Source organism: Pelobates fuscus, chromosome 11 (assembly GCF_036172605.1).
Source record: "Pelobates fuscus isolate aPelFus1 chromosome 11, aPelFus1.pri, whole genome shotgun sequence".
In the NCBI taxonomy this organism is placed as follows: Eukaryota; Metazoa; Chordata; class Amphibia; order Anura; family Pelobatidae; genus Pelobates; species Pelobates fuscus.
The window spans coordinates 91,335,811-91,353,989 of record NC_086327.1 but is presented as its reverse complement, the minus strand read 5'-3'; the positions used below and the strand labels follow the sequence as shown (position 1 = coordinate 91,353,989).

General features: G+C 41.7%; 1 protein-coding gene across 1 annotated transcript in view; it reads left to right on the top strand.

Moving 5' to 3' along the window:
• Positions 1–17,906, top strand: part of ZBTB48 (zinc finger and BTB domain containing 48) — a 37,793-nt gene extending 19,887 nt beyond the window's left edge. The window contains exons 9-11 of the mRNA XM_063436860.1: positions 2,085–2,249; positions 7,531–7,619; positions 17,226–17,906. Coding sequence (XP_063292930.1) covers positions 2,085–2,249; positions 7,531–7,619; positions 17,226–17,633 — 662 coding nt within the window. The 3' untranslated portion in view covers positions 17,634–17,906. The remainder of the gene's footprint in view (positions 1–2,084; positions 2,250–7,530; positions 7,620–17,225) is intronic.
• Positions 17,907–18,179: the final 273 nt, after the last annotated feature.

Genomic DNA, 18,179 nt, shown 5'->3' with positions numbered 1-18,179 from the left:
GGCTACTAAACTGGTTTATGGAGTGCAGGATAAAACTCTATAGCTTAGAGGAAAGATGAGACAGGGGGGATATGATAGAAACATTTAAATACATAAAGGGAACCCAGTAAAGGAGGAGACTATATTTAAAAGAAGAAAAACTACCACAACAAGAGGACCTAGTCTTAAATTAGAGGGGCAAAGGTTTAAAAAAAATAATATCCGGAAGTATTCCTTTACTGAGAGGGTAGTGGATGCATGGAATAGCCTTCCAGCTGAAGTGGCAGAGGTTAACACAGTGAAGGAGTTTAAGCATGCGTTGGATAGGCATAAGGCTATCCTAACTATAAGATAAGGCCAGGGACTAATGAAAGTATTTTAAAAAATTGGGCAGACTAGATGGGCCGAATGGTTCTTATCTGCAGTCACATTCTATGTTTTCAAAACTCCTTTATGGTGGTATTTTCTCCTAATACACATTCGATTTTATGTTAACTTATGAGTTTTGGTTGTCTTTTAGAGGGGGGGTTAAATTATGGTTAGGGTTAGGTTTCCTTTAGTTTCTGTGCAGTAACAAGGCATACCTGTTGTGACCTAACTTGCAGCCCTGATCTCTCTTAACAGGAAGTTAACACAGCCCCTGCCTGTGACTTACACAGCCTTGCCTACACACTTCCTGTTAAGAGAGATCTAATTTTCAAACATCTTTTAATGCCCAGTCTGTTTAATTTAGAATTGATATCCTGCTCTGTTAATAGCCTGTTAAGAGTTTGCAGGAGCCTCGTGTGTGTGTTTAGAGTTAAATTTACAGAGCAGGAAATAAAAACTTCTAATGTTAGTACACTGTGCTGTAACAACTGATTGAAAATAAAACAATGTGTTTTCATGAGGTGTGGCTAGGGCTGCATAAACAGAAACAAAAGTGGGTTGACACTTTAAATGGCAGAGAATTGAACAGTGAGACTGCAGAGGCATGATCTATACACCAAAACTGTTTAAGCTAAAGTTGTTTGTGCTTAGTGTCCCCTTTAATGGCAGTAGCTGCTGCCCGGTAGTGTGTATTTCGACCCTATAGTGTTCCTTTAACAACAAACATGGTTCCTGACCCTATAGTGTTAAAACCACCATATAGCCCACCTGCCTCCCTAAATATAGTAAAATCTTGCTTGTATTCAGGTCTGCAGCTGCTGCCTCTGCCCCTTATCTGCCTGCTTGGGTGACATCATCAGATTCTCTGAGCCAATCACAATGCTTTCACATAGGATTGGCTGAGACTGTCAGCCCCGGCCAATCAGCATCTCCTTATGGGGATGCATAGAATCAATGGAGAGGGTGGAGAAACTGAATAGCAGGAAGCATCTGTAGCAGCCATCTGTGGAGTGGCCAGTGAAGTTATCACTAGGCTGTAATGTAAACACTGCATTTTCTCTGAAAAGACAGTGTTTAAAGCAAAAAGCTTGAAGGGAATGATTCTACTCACCTGAAGAAATTCAATAAGCTGTAGTTGTTCTAGTGACTATAGTGTCCCTTTAAAATAAATAAAATCTAGGGGTTCTGGAAACATCATATACACACAGACTTAAATGTATAATAAAAAAAAATGATCCTTTTTTTAATGTTTATTCTTTATTTTTTTTATTTCTAAAGCAGCTGGAGTGCATGAGATATTCTATTACCTAACAACCCAGCTGCTGTGGAATGAAATGTTATCTATATTCAAACACTGAGGCACATACCCACCCACATACTGTCTGCTCTTTCACTCTGACTCACTGGTGGAGAAGTAACTTTTCCCAGGACAACTTGGCTCATCCTGCGCTAACACTGCGCTGGGAATACTGTTTCTAGCACGTTCCAAGGCGTCAGATTCTTGCTGACTCCTGTTAGGTGGGATTCAGCATTGAGTATGTTTGGGAGTACAGGTGACACAGTTGCTGGTTAATGCTTCAATTTTGAACTGGCAATTATTTTTGTGTTACAAAGTGTGACATCACACGGTTCTGTACAGCAATTTAACCATCGAGTATGTTTTAAAATGACAGTCAGACCATGCAATATATATTTAGAATTATATTTCATTCACCATTCCTAACCTTTCATTACAGCAAGTCTACACAAGCACAACCGGACTCACACAGGAGAGCGTCCATTCAGCTGTGAGTTCTGCGACCAGAGGTTTACCGACAAAACCCCTCTATTGAGACACGTCGCCAGCCGGCATCAGGAAGGACGACCTCATTTCTGCCACATTTGTGGCAAGACGTTTAAAGGTAACATATTTACACACGGTTTGTTGTCTAATGGTGCAACATCACACTTAGTGATTTATCTGGATAGTGTTTTGCATGTCCCAATCAGTCCCGAATTTGTATTACTGTCTTGGAGAATGTGCCAGGTATCTACTGTCTATTTTGTTGACCATTCTGTTACTCTGTTGTTTTGAAGTAAGATGGTCTTTAAAACTTTGTGTGGATAACCTTTGCGTATTCAGTCTATGCACAGTGCTAGCAAAATCACCAGCAGACGTAAAGATAAAAATATATACTTCCAGAAAATCCCTCCCTCCTCCCATCATATTGCCTGCCTCAATTCTTGGCACACAGCTGCATGTTATGGATTGCCATGCCATGATTTGGAGGTGAGGAGGCTGCACATGCAGCCAATCCTGGCCTCCAGGTTTATAGTCTTAATCAGCATAGCAAGCAAAGCCTTCAATGAAATAAAATAATACAATAAAGTTTGCTATTCAGTTAGCATGTACAGATTCAATTGGATTCTTTATAATGATACAATGCCAGGTATAGTTTAATATTTCCCTTTACAATTTCCTCTTTTTTTTCTTCTTCTAATAAACATGAATGCTTTTTATGCAAATACCCTGTACAGATTTTATAGTTTCCATATCCAGCCACAATGGACCATAGATGCTGCAGTGATCCAGGTTTGGGTCTACAGCATGGATCATGTTAACAGTGACTAAACAGTGCTCTCATCTCCCAGAGTTTGTTTGACTGGGGGAATCTTGGAAGAACCGATCAGTTGTAAAGATAATCAGTTATTCTCCGACTTATAAATTGTTAGGAATTCAAATTCAGATTAAAAGTTTAGGTCACAATGTAGGAACAATTCTGTGATTTCTGCAAGACTATTACCGAGTTCAGACAGCAGAGGGCAGTTAATTCTCTATATCAAGCATGTCAAACTCAAAGTCTGGATCGGGCCACATAAACAAGGTTTAAGTTTATGTGGGCCGCAAAAAAAAAACCATTATATTTTCATAGATGTAACGGATCACCTGGCACCCCGACTTGGTACCTCCGTTAATGGATGCTCCTAGTGCTTCCTGAGGACTCCAAGCACTCTGGCAGACACCATAATCACCGAATCCGAGAAACCTTTAAATTCTCCCAAGCGTATGAATGCTGTAGACCATTGAATAGGAACCATACGAATAGGCTTGTACTCCTAGCAGTCAACTGGAACAGCATACAATAAATCCTTCCCCCAATAATGAGACGACACATCACTTTGAGGGTAAAACAGGAACTCTGGACTGGCTCATCCAGCCCGGCTTTTATTCACAAACAGGTACATACAGGACACTCCCAGGGGGAGGATGAAATTGACCAATCACATGGATGTACCTCCCACACCTTTCCTCCCCTTAGATTAACACTTAACCCAATTATACAGTACACACTTTTCCCCAATTCCTGGATGTACCCCAAATACATATGATACAACCCTAAAACAGGTATCCCCTGATAGCCCTGATCTGGGTGATCAACATACTCAAAAATCACCCAGATCAGACCAGGGGTTCGGGAGTTATGAACGGTAATTGGAGGCACACTCATTCCTGGGTGGTCTGGTTGTTCGGTAGTTTCACTCAATATGCTGAATGGAGTGATTCTACCGAACAATCAGATGAATGCTGCATACAAATCACCCAGGATAAACTTAACACATATATAAATACATATATAATATTACAGGCAGTACACTCGAATATGCTTCACAGTCTTAAAGGGACAGTAGTCCCAAAAGTCCCAATGTGTCCATAGATGCTGTTAAAAGGGCCAGTAGCAGCAATATACAGTATAACAAGCCCAAATATAAATCTTTAAATGTACCAGTTTTCCAGGGGCCATAGTCAGCGGGTAAGAGGCAGGCAGCCAGGCCCCTCCAATGTCCAGTGGCGAGGTGGGTTCCGCCACAATAGAAACGTAGGTTTATTTTAAAAAGTTCAGTATAACCTCCCCAGCATCCCCCTCTACTAAACCACAGCATCCCATCTACTAAACCCCAGCCCACCCCTACTAAACCACAGCACCCCCCTGTACCACCCTGTGCCAAATATGATCCTCCCGCTGACACACACACATATTCACTGACCGACACACACACATATTCACTGACCGACACACACACATATTCACTGACCGACACACACACATATTCACTGACCGACACACACACATATTCACTGACCGACACACACACACATTCACTGACCGACACACACACATATTCACTGACCGACACACACACATATTCACTGACCGACACACACACATATTCACTGACCGACACACACACATATTCACTGACCGACACACACACATATTCACTGACCGACACACACACATACTCTCCTTACCTTATGGAGCAGATGGGGGGCATCTCCCTGGGGTCCTTCCTGCTCCTTGCGCGGTTTAGTGATGCCGGGTGTCGGAATATGACGTCATATTCCGGTGCCCGGCTTCACTTCAGACGGCACGCACGAGGGAGCAGTGAGGAGCTGGAACACTGAGCTCCCTCGCGGTCCTCCTCTCAGGCCAGGTAAGTGTTAGCATAGTAGGCACCTGCAATATGGGGAAAGCAGGTGCCTACTCTGCTTTATTACACCAGAATGTACTCGCGGCTCAGCGGGCCGCAAAGATGGTCCTTGTGGGCCGCGAGTTTGACATGCTTGCTCTATATACTCTCACTTGCTATTTGAAACAAATTAAATGCTTTGCATGTTTGGAGGGTTCAGTACTCTGAAAAAAACATCAATAGCATAAATGTGACCGATGCTTATTGAGAGTTGTGATTTTCTTTCTCTTTTATCATTTTAGCAAATTTTAGCAAAGTTCGTCGCTGTAAAATTGTGTGCAATGTTATTCTTAAAGCATACGTGTCCTGCTACTTTTCACTGACCTGAAATTAAATCTTCATGAGTCTTGATCTATACATTGTCCTAGTAAAATTGCTAGCAATCGTATAGATTTATTGCAATAAGTCCTAAACAGTTGCACTGCCCATCACTCCTGGCAGACAGACTATCAGCATAGACTATATGCCGATCTCGGTCTGCAAGAAAGCCTGCCTACTGGTTGATCACTGGCAAAGCTTCATTTAATGTTCCGTGCACATGCAAGGAGGCTTATGGCATCCCTGGAACTGTTGGGAAAGAGGTGAGTGTGCCTTAAAACGCAATTAATCTTTATACTAGGTCAGTAAAACAAATTTTAATACATATTTGGCAATTATAAAACAAAAGGAACCTATTTTAGGAACGTTGCATTTTAACCACCAGGCTTTGTTTAAGAACTCTAAGCACCCTAACCGCTACAGATCATTGTCGTTGTCCGTTTGGTCCAAATTTAGTCAGTTGACAAACTCAGCCATTCCATGCCATCCAAATTTGTTTCCCTGTGCGAGATTTCTAAACTGTAATGGTAAATGAGGCATTCATTGTTTTTCCATAATCATATATTTATCAGTCTCTTCTATGGACATGAAAAATAAGCCTGCACTATCTTGTCATCACAGACTACTTAATGGTTTTTTTTTAACTCTGTGAGAGACCTATGTTTTGTTTTAATGTTATATGTCTGTTATATTATTCCATATAATTTAAATCTGAATCTTTCAAGACTACTTAAATAGACACTACAGGCACTGTAACTGCTTCATTACATTGAAGTGGTTATAGTGTCTGGAGTCCCCTAGCCCTGTCCTTTCATTCAATGTCAAACCGTTTTTAATGTTTTATTGTTAGATGAGAGTTTTCAGCAGCCTATCCCCTTGTACTGCATGGTCTAATGAGAAAGCATTAGCCTGGGCAGCAATAAGTGACTGTGATTGGCTGAAAGTGTTAGCTGACTGCTTTCAGCCCATACCAGCACCATTAATGGTATGAAATTGTTTGGCTTAAAGGAAGTGTGGAATCTCTGCCTGAGCCATACGTCCAGTTGGGGGCCAGGCTGTGTGTACCCTGGAATCCTAGTGTTAGAACTGCTCAGATTGGTTTAATATTGAATGGAGGGACAGTGCCAGTGGACTCTAAGCACTATAACCAATGCAGTGAGATGAAATTAGTATAGTGTCTACATTGCCCCTTTAAAAACACACTGCAATGAAAAATGAATACATTCCTGTGTTTAAAGGAACACTATAGTCACCTAAATGACTTTAGCTAAATAAAGCAGTTTTCGTGTATAGATCATTTCATTCCTCTGCAATTTCACTGCTCAATTCACTGTCATTTAGGAGTTAAATCACTTGGTTTCTGTTTATGCAGCCCTAGCCACACCTTCCCTGGCTATGATTGACAGAGCCTGCATGAAAAAAAAAAACTGGTTTCACTTTCAAACAGATGTAACTTACCTTAAATAATTGTATCCCAATCTCTAAATTGAACTTTAATCACATACAGGAGGCTCTCGCAGGGTCTAGGAAGCTATTAACATAGCAGGGGATAATCTTAATTAAACAGAACTTTCAATAAAGAAAGCCTAAATAGGGCTCTCTTTACAGGAAGTGTTTATGGAAGGCTTTGCAAGTCAAGGTGTGACTAGGGTTCATAAACAAAGGGATTTAACTCCTAAATGGCAGAGGATTGAGCAGTGAGGCTGCAGGGGCATGTTCTATACACCAAAACTGCTTCATTAAGCTAAAGTTGTTTAGGTGACTATAGTGTCCCTTTAAGTCTTATATTATGGCCATTAGAGCCTAAAACTCATAGTCAATGTTTTTCTACACTGTTGGTCCTAACCTAATTTTGTTCATGGGAAACAAATGAATCTTCTTAATCTGTACTGGAGCCCATCTTAATTTGCTCTAGGAGATTCCTATACAAATCATATACATTTCTACACATTTGATATAATTGTTGAGATAGCAGGATAGGGCCATAATAGGACCAAGAGAGGCGTTTTTGGTCTTGGTATGCTGAAATACATGTTCTGGGTAGTGCTTGCCAATCCTGTTTTTTTGTTTGTTTTTTCTCTTTTCTTTCCTTTCATACTGGTAACTGAACCCACTGTGTTTTTGTTCTTTGTTTTGTGTTAATCATCTATCAGCTAGGAGTATGCTAGTAACACTTTGATCTTTGTTTACAGCTCCTAACAAGAGTTTTGTAAATAAAGGGAATTATTAGATCAGATTCGATTTAGCAGGTAATTAAACTAAATAGAACATTTACATTGTGCTTTGCCACAGGAGGTACTTTATTGCATTTTATCTGTTTATCCATTCACTTTATTTGTGTATTTCTGTCTGTAGCTATTGAACAGCTGCGGGTGCATGTGGAGCGACACAAAGGAGTCAGAAAGTTTGAATGCACTGAATGCGGCTACAAGTTTACTCGACAAGTAAGATTTTGGGTTCGGTTCGCTTTTTTTCTTATTTATTTGTAAATGTAAGCATTGCCATGGTAATTACTGTAAACATATTCATACAGGGGTTTGAGCAAATCCTGTGATATTCTGACAGTCCTAGCATGCCATGTCTCATGTAGGGGTTAAGTAAACATACATTTAAAACCTTAATAGTGGGTACTGGAAATCCCAAGGTTCTTATTGGTGGCCTGTCTCGAAACTAAAAGTCAGTGGAATATTAGTCAGTCATATGCATGTCGTCCCACTCCCCCTCCCTCCCCGAGAGGGCAATACATAGATACAGCCATGAAGGTCTTCCATGTGTTTCTAAATGATATTCACTGCTCCTGTTTGCTTATGTTTAGTGCAATTCCTAAACTTTGACAATTAAGCAAACATTTACCTTAAGTTTTATCCACTACATTGGTTCAATCTGTGGACTATACCACACAGTAGCTCTATATCTGGTTTTCTTTTTAATTAGTTCAGTGCCCACACATTGTTTTTGATCATATGCTTTGCCATCAGAATGTTTTGTAATAACTCTTGCCTGACCATTCTCTGCTTGTGCTTCCATTGTCCAACTTACTTACTATGAAAACCTATTTGGGGTACATCAAGACAATATGAAGGCAAAATTGTAGAGGTGGTTGACTGAATCTAGTATTCTCTATAATTTACTAGGCAGCCTGCAAATTAACCCCTTAAGGACACGTGACATGTCATGATTCCCTTTTATTCCAGAAGTTTGGTCCTTAAGGGGTTAAAGGACATCTTCACACCCCAAAAGCACTTTAGCTTGCTGAGCACCCTGTTTTTTTAACCCCAGTTTAGAAAAGTGCTGAATCTTATGAGAAATAAGCACTTTTATAAATTAACTGTCAAACAGCCAGGGAGGATTCCTTCCTACTTCCATTAGCTCCACTGAGTGGCAGGCATGTCACAGACATCAGACTAGCTCCTCTGTTTCTGCCATGCGTGTGCATGTGGGCACCAAATTGGTTATTTCCCTATGAAAAGTCTCTTCCAGGAAAAAGGGGATGTCCATAAGATCTGCAGCCTTTGCAAGCTCCTTTAAGATATGCCCCCAATGAATGCATGCATGTATTCACTGGAGGTATATATACTAAATAGTGATTTATGGAGTGGCAATGGAGGGCTCCTTTAATCTGGAAGAAATGTGATTTAGAACCCAGAGTAACTCGGAATTCATTTCAGGATAATCTCAAACTCTTCTCAAACTCTTCTCAATCTCAAACTCTTAATAACACTTATTCATACGTTTGCCTGCAGTAATAGGCTCTAACTCTCTTTTGCAATATGATAATTTCCACTATAGTCCCCTCTGGGACTCCCTTTGGCATCTATCCAGCACTCTGGCAAACACAGGGTTAACTTCTTTGTTACCCCCCTGCCGGATGGCTGCACATGCCACTCAAACATTCACTCCCCGCCCACCGACCAATGCCGCTCGAATGTGATGATGACGTCGGCAGTCTGATGGGCAGGCTTATGTCCTTTAAAAATACGGCGGGCTTACTCATACCGGTAAGCTCTTGACAAAGGCGCAAGGTTAAGCGCCGAAACGCGCGTTGAGCAAATACCGGGACCATTTGGTCCGAGATTCAATTAGGGATCTCTCTATCTACTACTAGCACTATGGAAGCTTTTTACCTCTTAACAATAGGAATCGATGTCTAGTCAGCATTAGCCAGTACCGGGACCTTTGGGGTCCGAGCTTTGTTTAAACAGACGTTTGCAGTAGCAATAAGGGAATGTATGCCTCTCAAATATAGACTTTTGGGCTCAGCCAGCACTTGCCTCTCTCTGCTAACATAGCACCCAGACTGCCTACCGTAGCTCTTATCATATCTATTGTAGGCAGGGAGCTCTTTGTAGCTTAGCTCGTTAATAGACCAGTCCTTTTGAGTATTTGTTTGGTTATCTGATGGGCTGTTACTCATCGTTCTATCCTTTAGACTTAGACTCTGTATTAGGACTTTAGTCTATGTTTTTTGCGTTCTGAGCTACATACCTTAAGTGACGGAACACTAGGAGCCAACGATTTTTTTGCAGGCTCTCGTCACTGCAGTACCACTGCATGGGATGCTAAGCTCTACCCTCTATTTACAGCCAGTGGGTTATCTATATTAGGGGTCCACTGTCTGCTATTTTACAAAGGAGGAACTTATGCTAATCAGCTCTATTATCTGGGGCCAGCCTTTAGGGTGCCGGTCTAAATCATTTATCTTTTCCAATTACTACACCCTATTGCTTTAGTACACCTTGTGAGGGGAGGTTTGTGTTGTCATTCCTCTCTAGCGACTCTGCTACTTTGCAACTTTATTAGGGTGACACCACTGTCCTTCCCTAGATACAGATTAATAGCTACTTATAGCGTCTGAAACATTGTTGCAATCTATATATATATATCTCTTGATAACAAGGTTTGCTGTGAGGTCACCTTTTGATAGAGGATCCCCACTCTGTCACTTTTTGCTAACTGTATATACACTTTTAACACTGTATATACACCATTTAATTTAATTTATTTTACTTTACTTTATACCTTATCATGTTTTTCTTCCCTAGAAGGGACTAATAAAAATTTATTATTTTTCATATTTTGCATGTATGTCCCATACCGGCAACTCCTAGCCACTACTATGGACTATTCTATTCAGGGGTATTGAGACTGACGATTGGGAGGACCTGCTTTGTAATCCCTTTCTGTCAGCCTTCCTCTTTTCTGTTTATTTTTATTATTTATTATTTTGTTTTTTTGTTTTGTTTTTTTAAATTAATGCACATCTAGCAGTCAGTTAAAAAAAAAAAAAAAAATAATTCTTACATTAGTAAAATATTAGCAGTGAAGGATCTGTGTATGTTGTCTCTTATTCTTTCATCATAGGCAGACTACCGAGCTGCTTTGATATGGAGGTCCAGATGACCCACTGTACCTGAAGGTTTTCAGGGGTGCTCAATGGTCCTCAACTCCCCTCACCCCCCAGTATGTTGTCCATGTGATGGGGACCATTCTATTTTAATATGGGGGTCCAGAGGTCCCTATAACTGCTCAGTGGCAAGAACCTTTCTCAGCAATGGTCAGGCCTGCTATAAAGTGAGCATGCCACTTATTACCCGTAGTTTGTATAGTTTTTTGCTGGTTGGGGACATTTCTCTGTAGTTCCAAATCGAGACATGATACAAACCCAGGGCGTCAGGACAGAACCCTGGATACAATATGGTCCTAACGAAGGGTATGCATGTTACGATGAATACATAGAGTGAAATGTCCCAAGTTGATCCGTGAATTATTTTAGTGAATACCTAAAGTACAATTTTAGATCCAATTTGGGGTCGGTTACAAGAAATAGCCACCTGTGTGAAGCGCTTGGTTAAGGAATGCAATATTACGTTTTTGCAATGTCTTTAAAAAAATAATTAACTAAATCCAATTCCTTGTGGGAGTAGTGATAGGAATGTGCTGAGATTAGGTAATGCTGTAGAGAGGGAGGGAATACGTGGCTGTAAGAAGTGCTGAATCAATGTAATATAAGGCTAGTTTCGTGATTTCCAGTTAGTTTTTTTTATTCTGCCTTGCTATGGAGAGAGCTCACAAATGATATATATCATATGCAGTATGAGTGCATTTGTTATACACTGATCAGCCACAACATTAAAACCATCTGCCTAAAATAAACAGCTCTGATGCGTTGAGGCTTGGACTCCATGAGACCTCTGAACATGTCCTGTGCTATATGCAAATCTTTTAAGTCCTGAAAGGTGCGAGGTCCATCGATCAGATTTGATATTCCAGCACATCCTACAGATGCTCAAACGGATTGAGATATGTGGAATTTGGAGGCCAAGGCAACACCTTGATCTCTTTGTCATGTTCCTCAAACCATTCCTGAAAAATGTTTGCAGTGTTGCAGGGTGCATTATCCAACTGAAAGAGGCCACTAACATTAAGGAACACAATTGCCACTAAATGGTGTATGTGCTCTGCAGCAATCTCTAGATAGGTGATACTTGTTAAACGAACATCCACATGAATGCCAGGACCAAAGGTTTCCCAGCAGAACATTGCCCAGAGCATAACACTGTCTACACAGTCTGCCTTCTTCCCATAGTGCATCCTGCTGTCATCTAAAATAAAATAAAACATGATTTATCAGACCAGGCAACCTTCTTCCATTTCTCCGTCCGGTTTTGACGCTCACGTCCCCATTGAAGGTGCTTTTAGTGGACAGGGGTCATAATGGGCACTCTGACTGGTCTGTGGCTACGCAGCCCATACGCAGCAAACTGAGATGCACTGTGTGTTCTGCCACTTTACTTTTTTTTTTGATGTGCAGAAGAATACTTATTGACTTGTCATGCCCCAACATGGTCTTGACAAGGAAGTCAAGATTACTTGTGGTAAGGCATTTCGAAAAAACATGCACAATTTGCAAAGGAATAAACTATCTAGACATGAGAATAAATAATAACGTTGGTCAACCATGCTATAACCACAAGCTGCAGCTGGGCGGCCATCTTGGACACCATGCTGAGACAGAACCAGTAAGGTCTGTTCAAATTCAGCAAAGGAACAAGTTCCCAGGTTTAAGAACCGGTGGGGGGAGGATGATGACGGGGCTGTTGTGTAGTCTCTTTGAGCCTTGCGAGTCAGTTCAGAAGATCAGCTGCCTCTCCAGCCTTTAGGTCACCAGCTTCAATAGACCACAGGTCTGGATGGACCAATTGCTTGTCACTGCTGTGGTTTACAGGACCGATAATGTCCTCTCTGGTGAGTCGTTGGACTGCTAGTCGCTCTGGGACATTTCCAGCGATATTGTGTCAGTTTAAACAGGTTAACTGCTCAAAAGTACGTCCAGCCATCTTGAGTAAGTCCCCGTGTTCTGACACCTTTCTAAAATGACCTGCATGAAGTTTTTCAGCAATTTGAGCTACAATAGCTTGTATGTGTGATTGGACCAAACGTATTAGCCTTCGCTCCCCACTTGCATCACTGAGGTTGTCCTTCCTTGCACCACTTTTGTTAGGTACTAACCACTGCACACTGAGAACACCCCAGAAGACCTGCTCTGACCCAGTTGTCTAGCCATCACTACTTGACCCTTGTCAAAATCACTCAGATCTTTCCCCTTGCCCATTTTCCTGCTTCCAACACATGAAATTCAAGAACTGACTGTTCACTTGCTGCCTATTATATCCCACACTTTGACAGGTGTCATTGTAACAAAATAATCCATGTTATTCAATTCACCTGTCAGTTTTGGCTGATCAGTGTTTAATTTATTATGTGTGAGTATATAAGAAAAAGTGCATCTCTGTTTGTGAATATGGTAAATTTGTGATCTCTGAGGAGGAAGTACCGTATATACTCGAATATAAGTCGAGACCCCTAATTTTACCCCAAAAAACTGGGAAAACTTATTGACTCGAGTATAAGACTAGGGTGGGAAATGCAGCAGCTACTGGTAAATTTCTAAATAAAATTAGATCCCCCCAAAATTATATTAATTGAATATTTATTTACAGTGTGTGTATATAATGAGTGCAGTGTGTGTATGTGATGCAGAGCCTTGGTGGGGGGTGGGCATTTTTATTATTTTATATTATTATTATTGTTTTAATATTTTTTTGTTTTTTGTTATAATAATATTTTTTTTTATATTATTATTATTATTTGAATATTTTTTTTTTTAGATATATTATTTAAATCTTTATTTATTTTTTTCGACCCCCTCCCTACTTGTTAGCTGGCCAGGGAGGGGGGCTCTCATTCCCTGGTGGTCCAGTGGCATTGGCTGTTCAGTGGAGGGAGCTGGCAGGAAGCGTTTACTTACCTTTCCTGCAGCTCCTTTCTCTCCCCTCCGGTCCGGTCAGCTCCCCACTGCAAGTCTCGCGGTGTGAGTTCCACATGGAGCTCTGACCCCGCGGCTCTCGCGAGACTTGCAGTGGGGAGGTGAGCTGCCGGAAAGGTAACTAAACGCTTCCTGCCAGCCCCCAACAGCCCCTTGTCTGTATTATGGCAATGTAAGTTGCCATAATACAGACACTCACTCGAGTATAAGACGAGTTGGGGGTTTTCAGCACAAAAAATGTGCCGAAAAACTCGTCTTATACTCGAGTATATACGGTAACTAAATGCTCTTTTCACAGAAACACTAGCATAGAAAGGCTTTCTTTAGGAAAATATAGTTTTGAATGCGTCGTAATTTCTTTGAAATTCCAGTGTAACTAAAATGAGACAAAGTAGGGAATATTTTGTCTTGTGCTTTTTGTTATCTTTTGCAAAATATGGAGTTTGCTGTCATTTCCTATCTACCATTGGTTGCAATCGCTGATAGATACGTGTATCTTGCATGATGGCACCTTATTGCTCATGCATGAGCTTATGTAGGCATTATCTTGCGGTATCCCCGTGGTAAACTGTCTCACATGCACAAAAGTGCAGGGACAGCAGCAGATGAAGAATTATGGTGGCAAGACGATGGCTACGATGAAGAGGGACAGGTTAAGAGAAGTATGTTGTCTTAAAATGCAAAGGCTAGCATGTGACTGTGCCACTTTAACGCAGCTGTGATTGTGTGTACTTGTGACTGTGTATAGGTCTGTGATTGTATGTGCATGTTTGGATCTATGATTGTGATTGTGTGTATGTATGTATGTATGTATGTGACTGTGTATAGGTCTGTGATTGTATGTGCATGTTTGGATCTATGATTGTGATTGTGTGTATGTATGTATGTATGTGACTGTGTATAGGTCTGTGAATGCGTGTGTATGTAAGTGACTGTGTGTGTATAGGGTTGTGATTGCGTGTATAGATCTGATTGTGTGTTAGGAAGACTGAGACTGTTTACTGAGAATGCATATCTGGTATGAGTGAGGGCATTTAAAACAACCAGCAATTCTGAGCTGTGGGAGAGCAGAGTGCAACAGTAGTGCCGTGATTAGAATGAATCTATGTTGGTGTGGAGCAAGCATGTGAAACTCGAACCTTGTTTACGTGGCCCAGGCCAGACTTTGAGTTTATGTGGGCCGCAAAAAACAAAACAAAAAAAAAAAACACGTAAATTTAGTTTATTTTAAAAAGTACAGTATAAAAAAAAAAAACACAACAGCATTGCACTAAATCCCAGTTCCCCCCCCACTAAATCACAGCATCCACCTCTACCACCCTGTGCCAAATTTGATGCTCCTGCTGACACCCACACACACTCACTGACAGACACCCACACACACTCACTGACAGACACCCACACACACTCACTGACAGACACCCACACACACTCACTGACAGACACCCACACACACTCACTGACAGACACCCACACACACTCACTGACAGACACCCACACACACTCACTGACAGACACCCACACACACTCACTGACAGACACCCACACACACTCACTGACAGACACCCACACACACTCACTGACAGACACCCACACACACTCACTGACAGACACCCACACACACTCACTGACAGACACCCACACACACTCACTGACAGACACCCACACACACTCACTGACAGACACCCACACACACTCACTGACAGACACCCACACACACTCACTGACAGACACCCACACACACTCACTGACAGACACCCACACACACTCACTGACAGACACCCACACACACTCACTGACAGACACCCACACACACTCACTGACAGACACCCACACACACTCACTGACAGACACCCACACACACTCACTGACACACCCACACACACTCACTGACAGACACCCACACACACTCACTGACAGACACCCACACACACTCACTGACAGACACCCACACACACTCACTGACAGACACCCACACACACTCACTGACAGACACCCACACACACTCACTGACAGACACCCACACACACTCACTGACAGACACCCACACACACTCACTGACAGACACCCACACACACTCACTGACAGACACCCACACACACTCACTGACAGACACCCACACACACTCACTGACAGACACCCACACACACTCACTGACAGACACCCACACACACTCACTGACAGACACCCACACACACTCACTGACAGACACCCACACACACTCACTGACAGACACCCACACACACTCACTGACAGACACCCACACACACTCACTGACAGACACCCACACACACTCACTGACAGACACCCACACACACTCACTGACAGACACCCACACACACTCACTGACAGACACCCACACACACTCACTGACAGACACCCACACACACTCACTGACAGACACCCACACACACTCACTGACAGACACACACACACACTCACTGACAGACACACACACACACTCACTGACAGACACCCACACACACTCACTGACAGACACACACACACACTCACTGACAGACACACACACACTCACAGACACACACACACTGACTGAGACACACACACACTGACTGACACACACACACTTACTCACTGACTGACACACACACACACACATACTCACTGACTGACACACACACACACACACACACACACACACATTCATACTTTTCTTTATTGCTCCTTACCTTTTGGAGCCGGTGTGGGGGGCATCTCCCTGGGGTCCTTCTATCTTCTCCTCACTGCTCCCTCGCACGGTTTAGTGGTGCCGGAATAGGATGTCTTATTCCGGCGCGAGGGAGCAGTGAGGAGCAGAACACTGAGCTCCCTCGCTGGCCCTCCTCCCGGCCACGTAAGTGTTAGCAGAGTAGGCACCTGCAATGTGGGGAAAGCAGGTGCCTATTCTGCTATAACACTGGCATGTACTCACGGCTCGCCGGGCCGCAAAGATGAGCCTTGTGGGCTGCGAGTTTAACATGCTTGATGTGGAGTATTGACTGCCTGATTATGCTATTAAATGGAAACTATAGTCACCAGAACAACTACAGCTTATTGAATTTGTTCTGATGAGTAGAATCATTACCTGCAGGCTTTTTGCTGTAAACACTGTCTTTTCCATAGAAAATGCAGTGTTTACATTACAGCTTAGCGATAACTTCACTGGCCACTCCTAAGATGTCTGTTAGAGATCCTTCCTGGGTCATTGCTGCCTAAAATGCATCAAAACATTCAGTGTCTCCTCCCTCTGCATGCAGACACTGAACTTTCCTCATTTTTTCCCCCTCATTCTTTGATTCAATTCATCTCTATGAGGAGATGCTGATTGGCTGTGTTTGACTTGTGCTGGCTCTGCCCCTGATCTGCCTCTGTCAGTCTCAGCCAATCCTATGGGGAAGCATTGTGATTGGATACATGTTTGTGTTCCTGACCCTATAGTGCTCTTTTAAGACACAATATAAGCATACACATAAATTAACTTGTAGTTTTATTGTCCCTGTCCCTCCAACATGTTTGTTGAACAAAATCCATCCTCTACACCAACGATGTCAGATAGCACTGTCTTACAACATTAGAGATAGGTCTGTCGGCCTAGTAACGTACTCAAACTTGCATTGATCAGAAGCAAGATGGAAAATCATAATTTTATTTTAATGTATACATAGTTAATCAGTTTTCTTGAATGTTAAACATGTTCTTATGCATTCTATGCTTGCTTTTTAAGGCACATCTTCGACGCCATATGGAAATTCATAACCGCATTGAAAATTACAATCCACGTCAAAGGAAACTTCGCAATCTAATAATTGAAGATGAAAAAACTGTGGTGGTCGGTTTGCAAAACTCAGCTGAGATAGTTGACCTGCAGAACCAATCAATGGTGGTTGGTTTGCAGAATCAGCCCGTTATAGTCACTTTGCAGAGTCCATCAGTGGTGGTTGGCTTGCAGAGTCCACATGAACTTGAGGTGGGCCCTGGTGAAGTCATAGTCGAGTCTATTAATTCAAACCAACTTTCTGACGATGTTACAGAGCAAAGGATATGCCCTCCTGACGCATTCCCTCCTGATGTTATAGAGCAGTCCATTTTCATTACAGCAACAACAATTCCTGAAGATGAATGTGAAACATGATCACCTACCCTGTGTTGCATTATTAATAAAGTTGTTTTTTTGTTTTGTATTTTTAATATTTATTAGCTTAAGCTATTTTCTTTACTCATGAAGATTGTTTAAAGCTACTTATTTATACTCTCAACCATTTTCAATGCCAGTTACAATTTACCTCTTTCAATGGACCTAATAGCAATAAGCAGACAGGATGTCATGTGCATTAATAACCAAGAGCACAGGTCTCCATCTTAAACAGCTTTAGCAATGTTCAAAATAAATGCTCCAAACTTCAAATCTGGTTTATTATTATTATTTTTTTTTTTTTAATTATGCTTAAATTGTGAAGTATCAAACAGGTGAATTTACAAGTGAATTGCAAAACGTGGATTGGATCTAAAACCGGTTAGTAGACTTTAATAAAATAAGCACAATACATAACAGGTGAACTCAATTTTTATTCAGATTGTGACCATAATTATAAGATATTCATAATATTTAAAGATGTTACCCAATTTAAGCAAAATGTGTTTTACTGTTGATTACTCATACCAAACATATTAAGTTCTA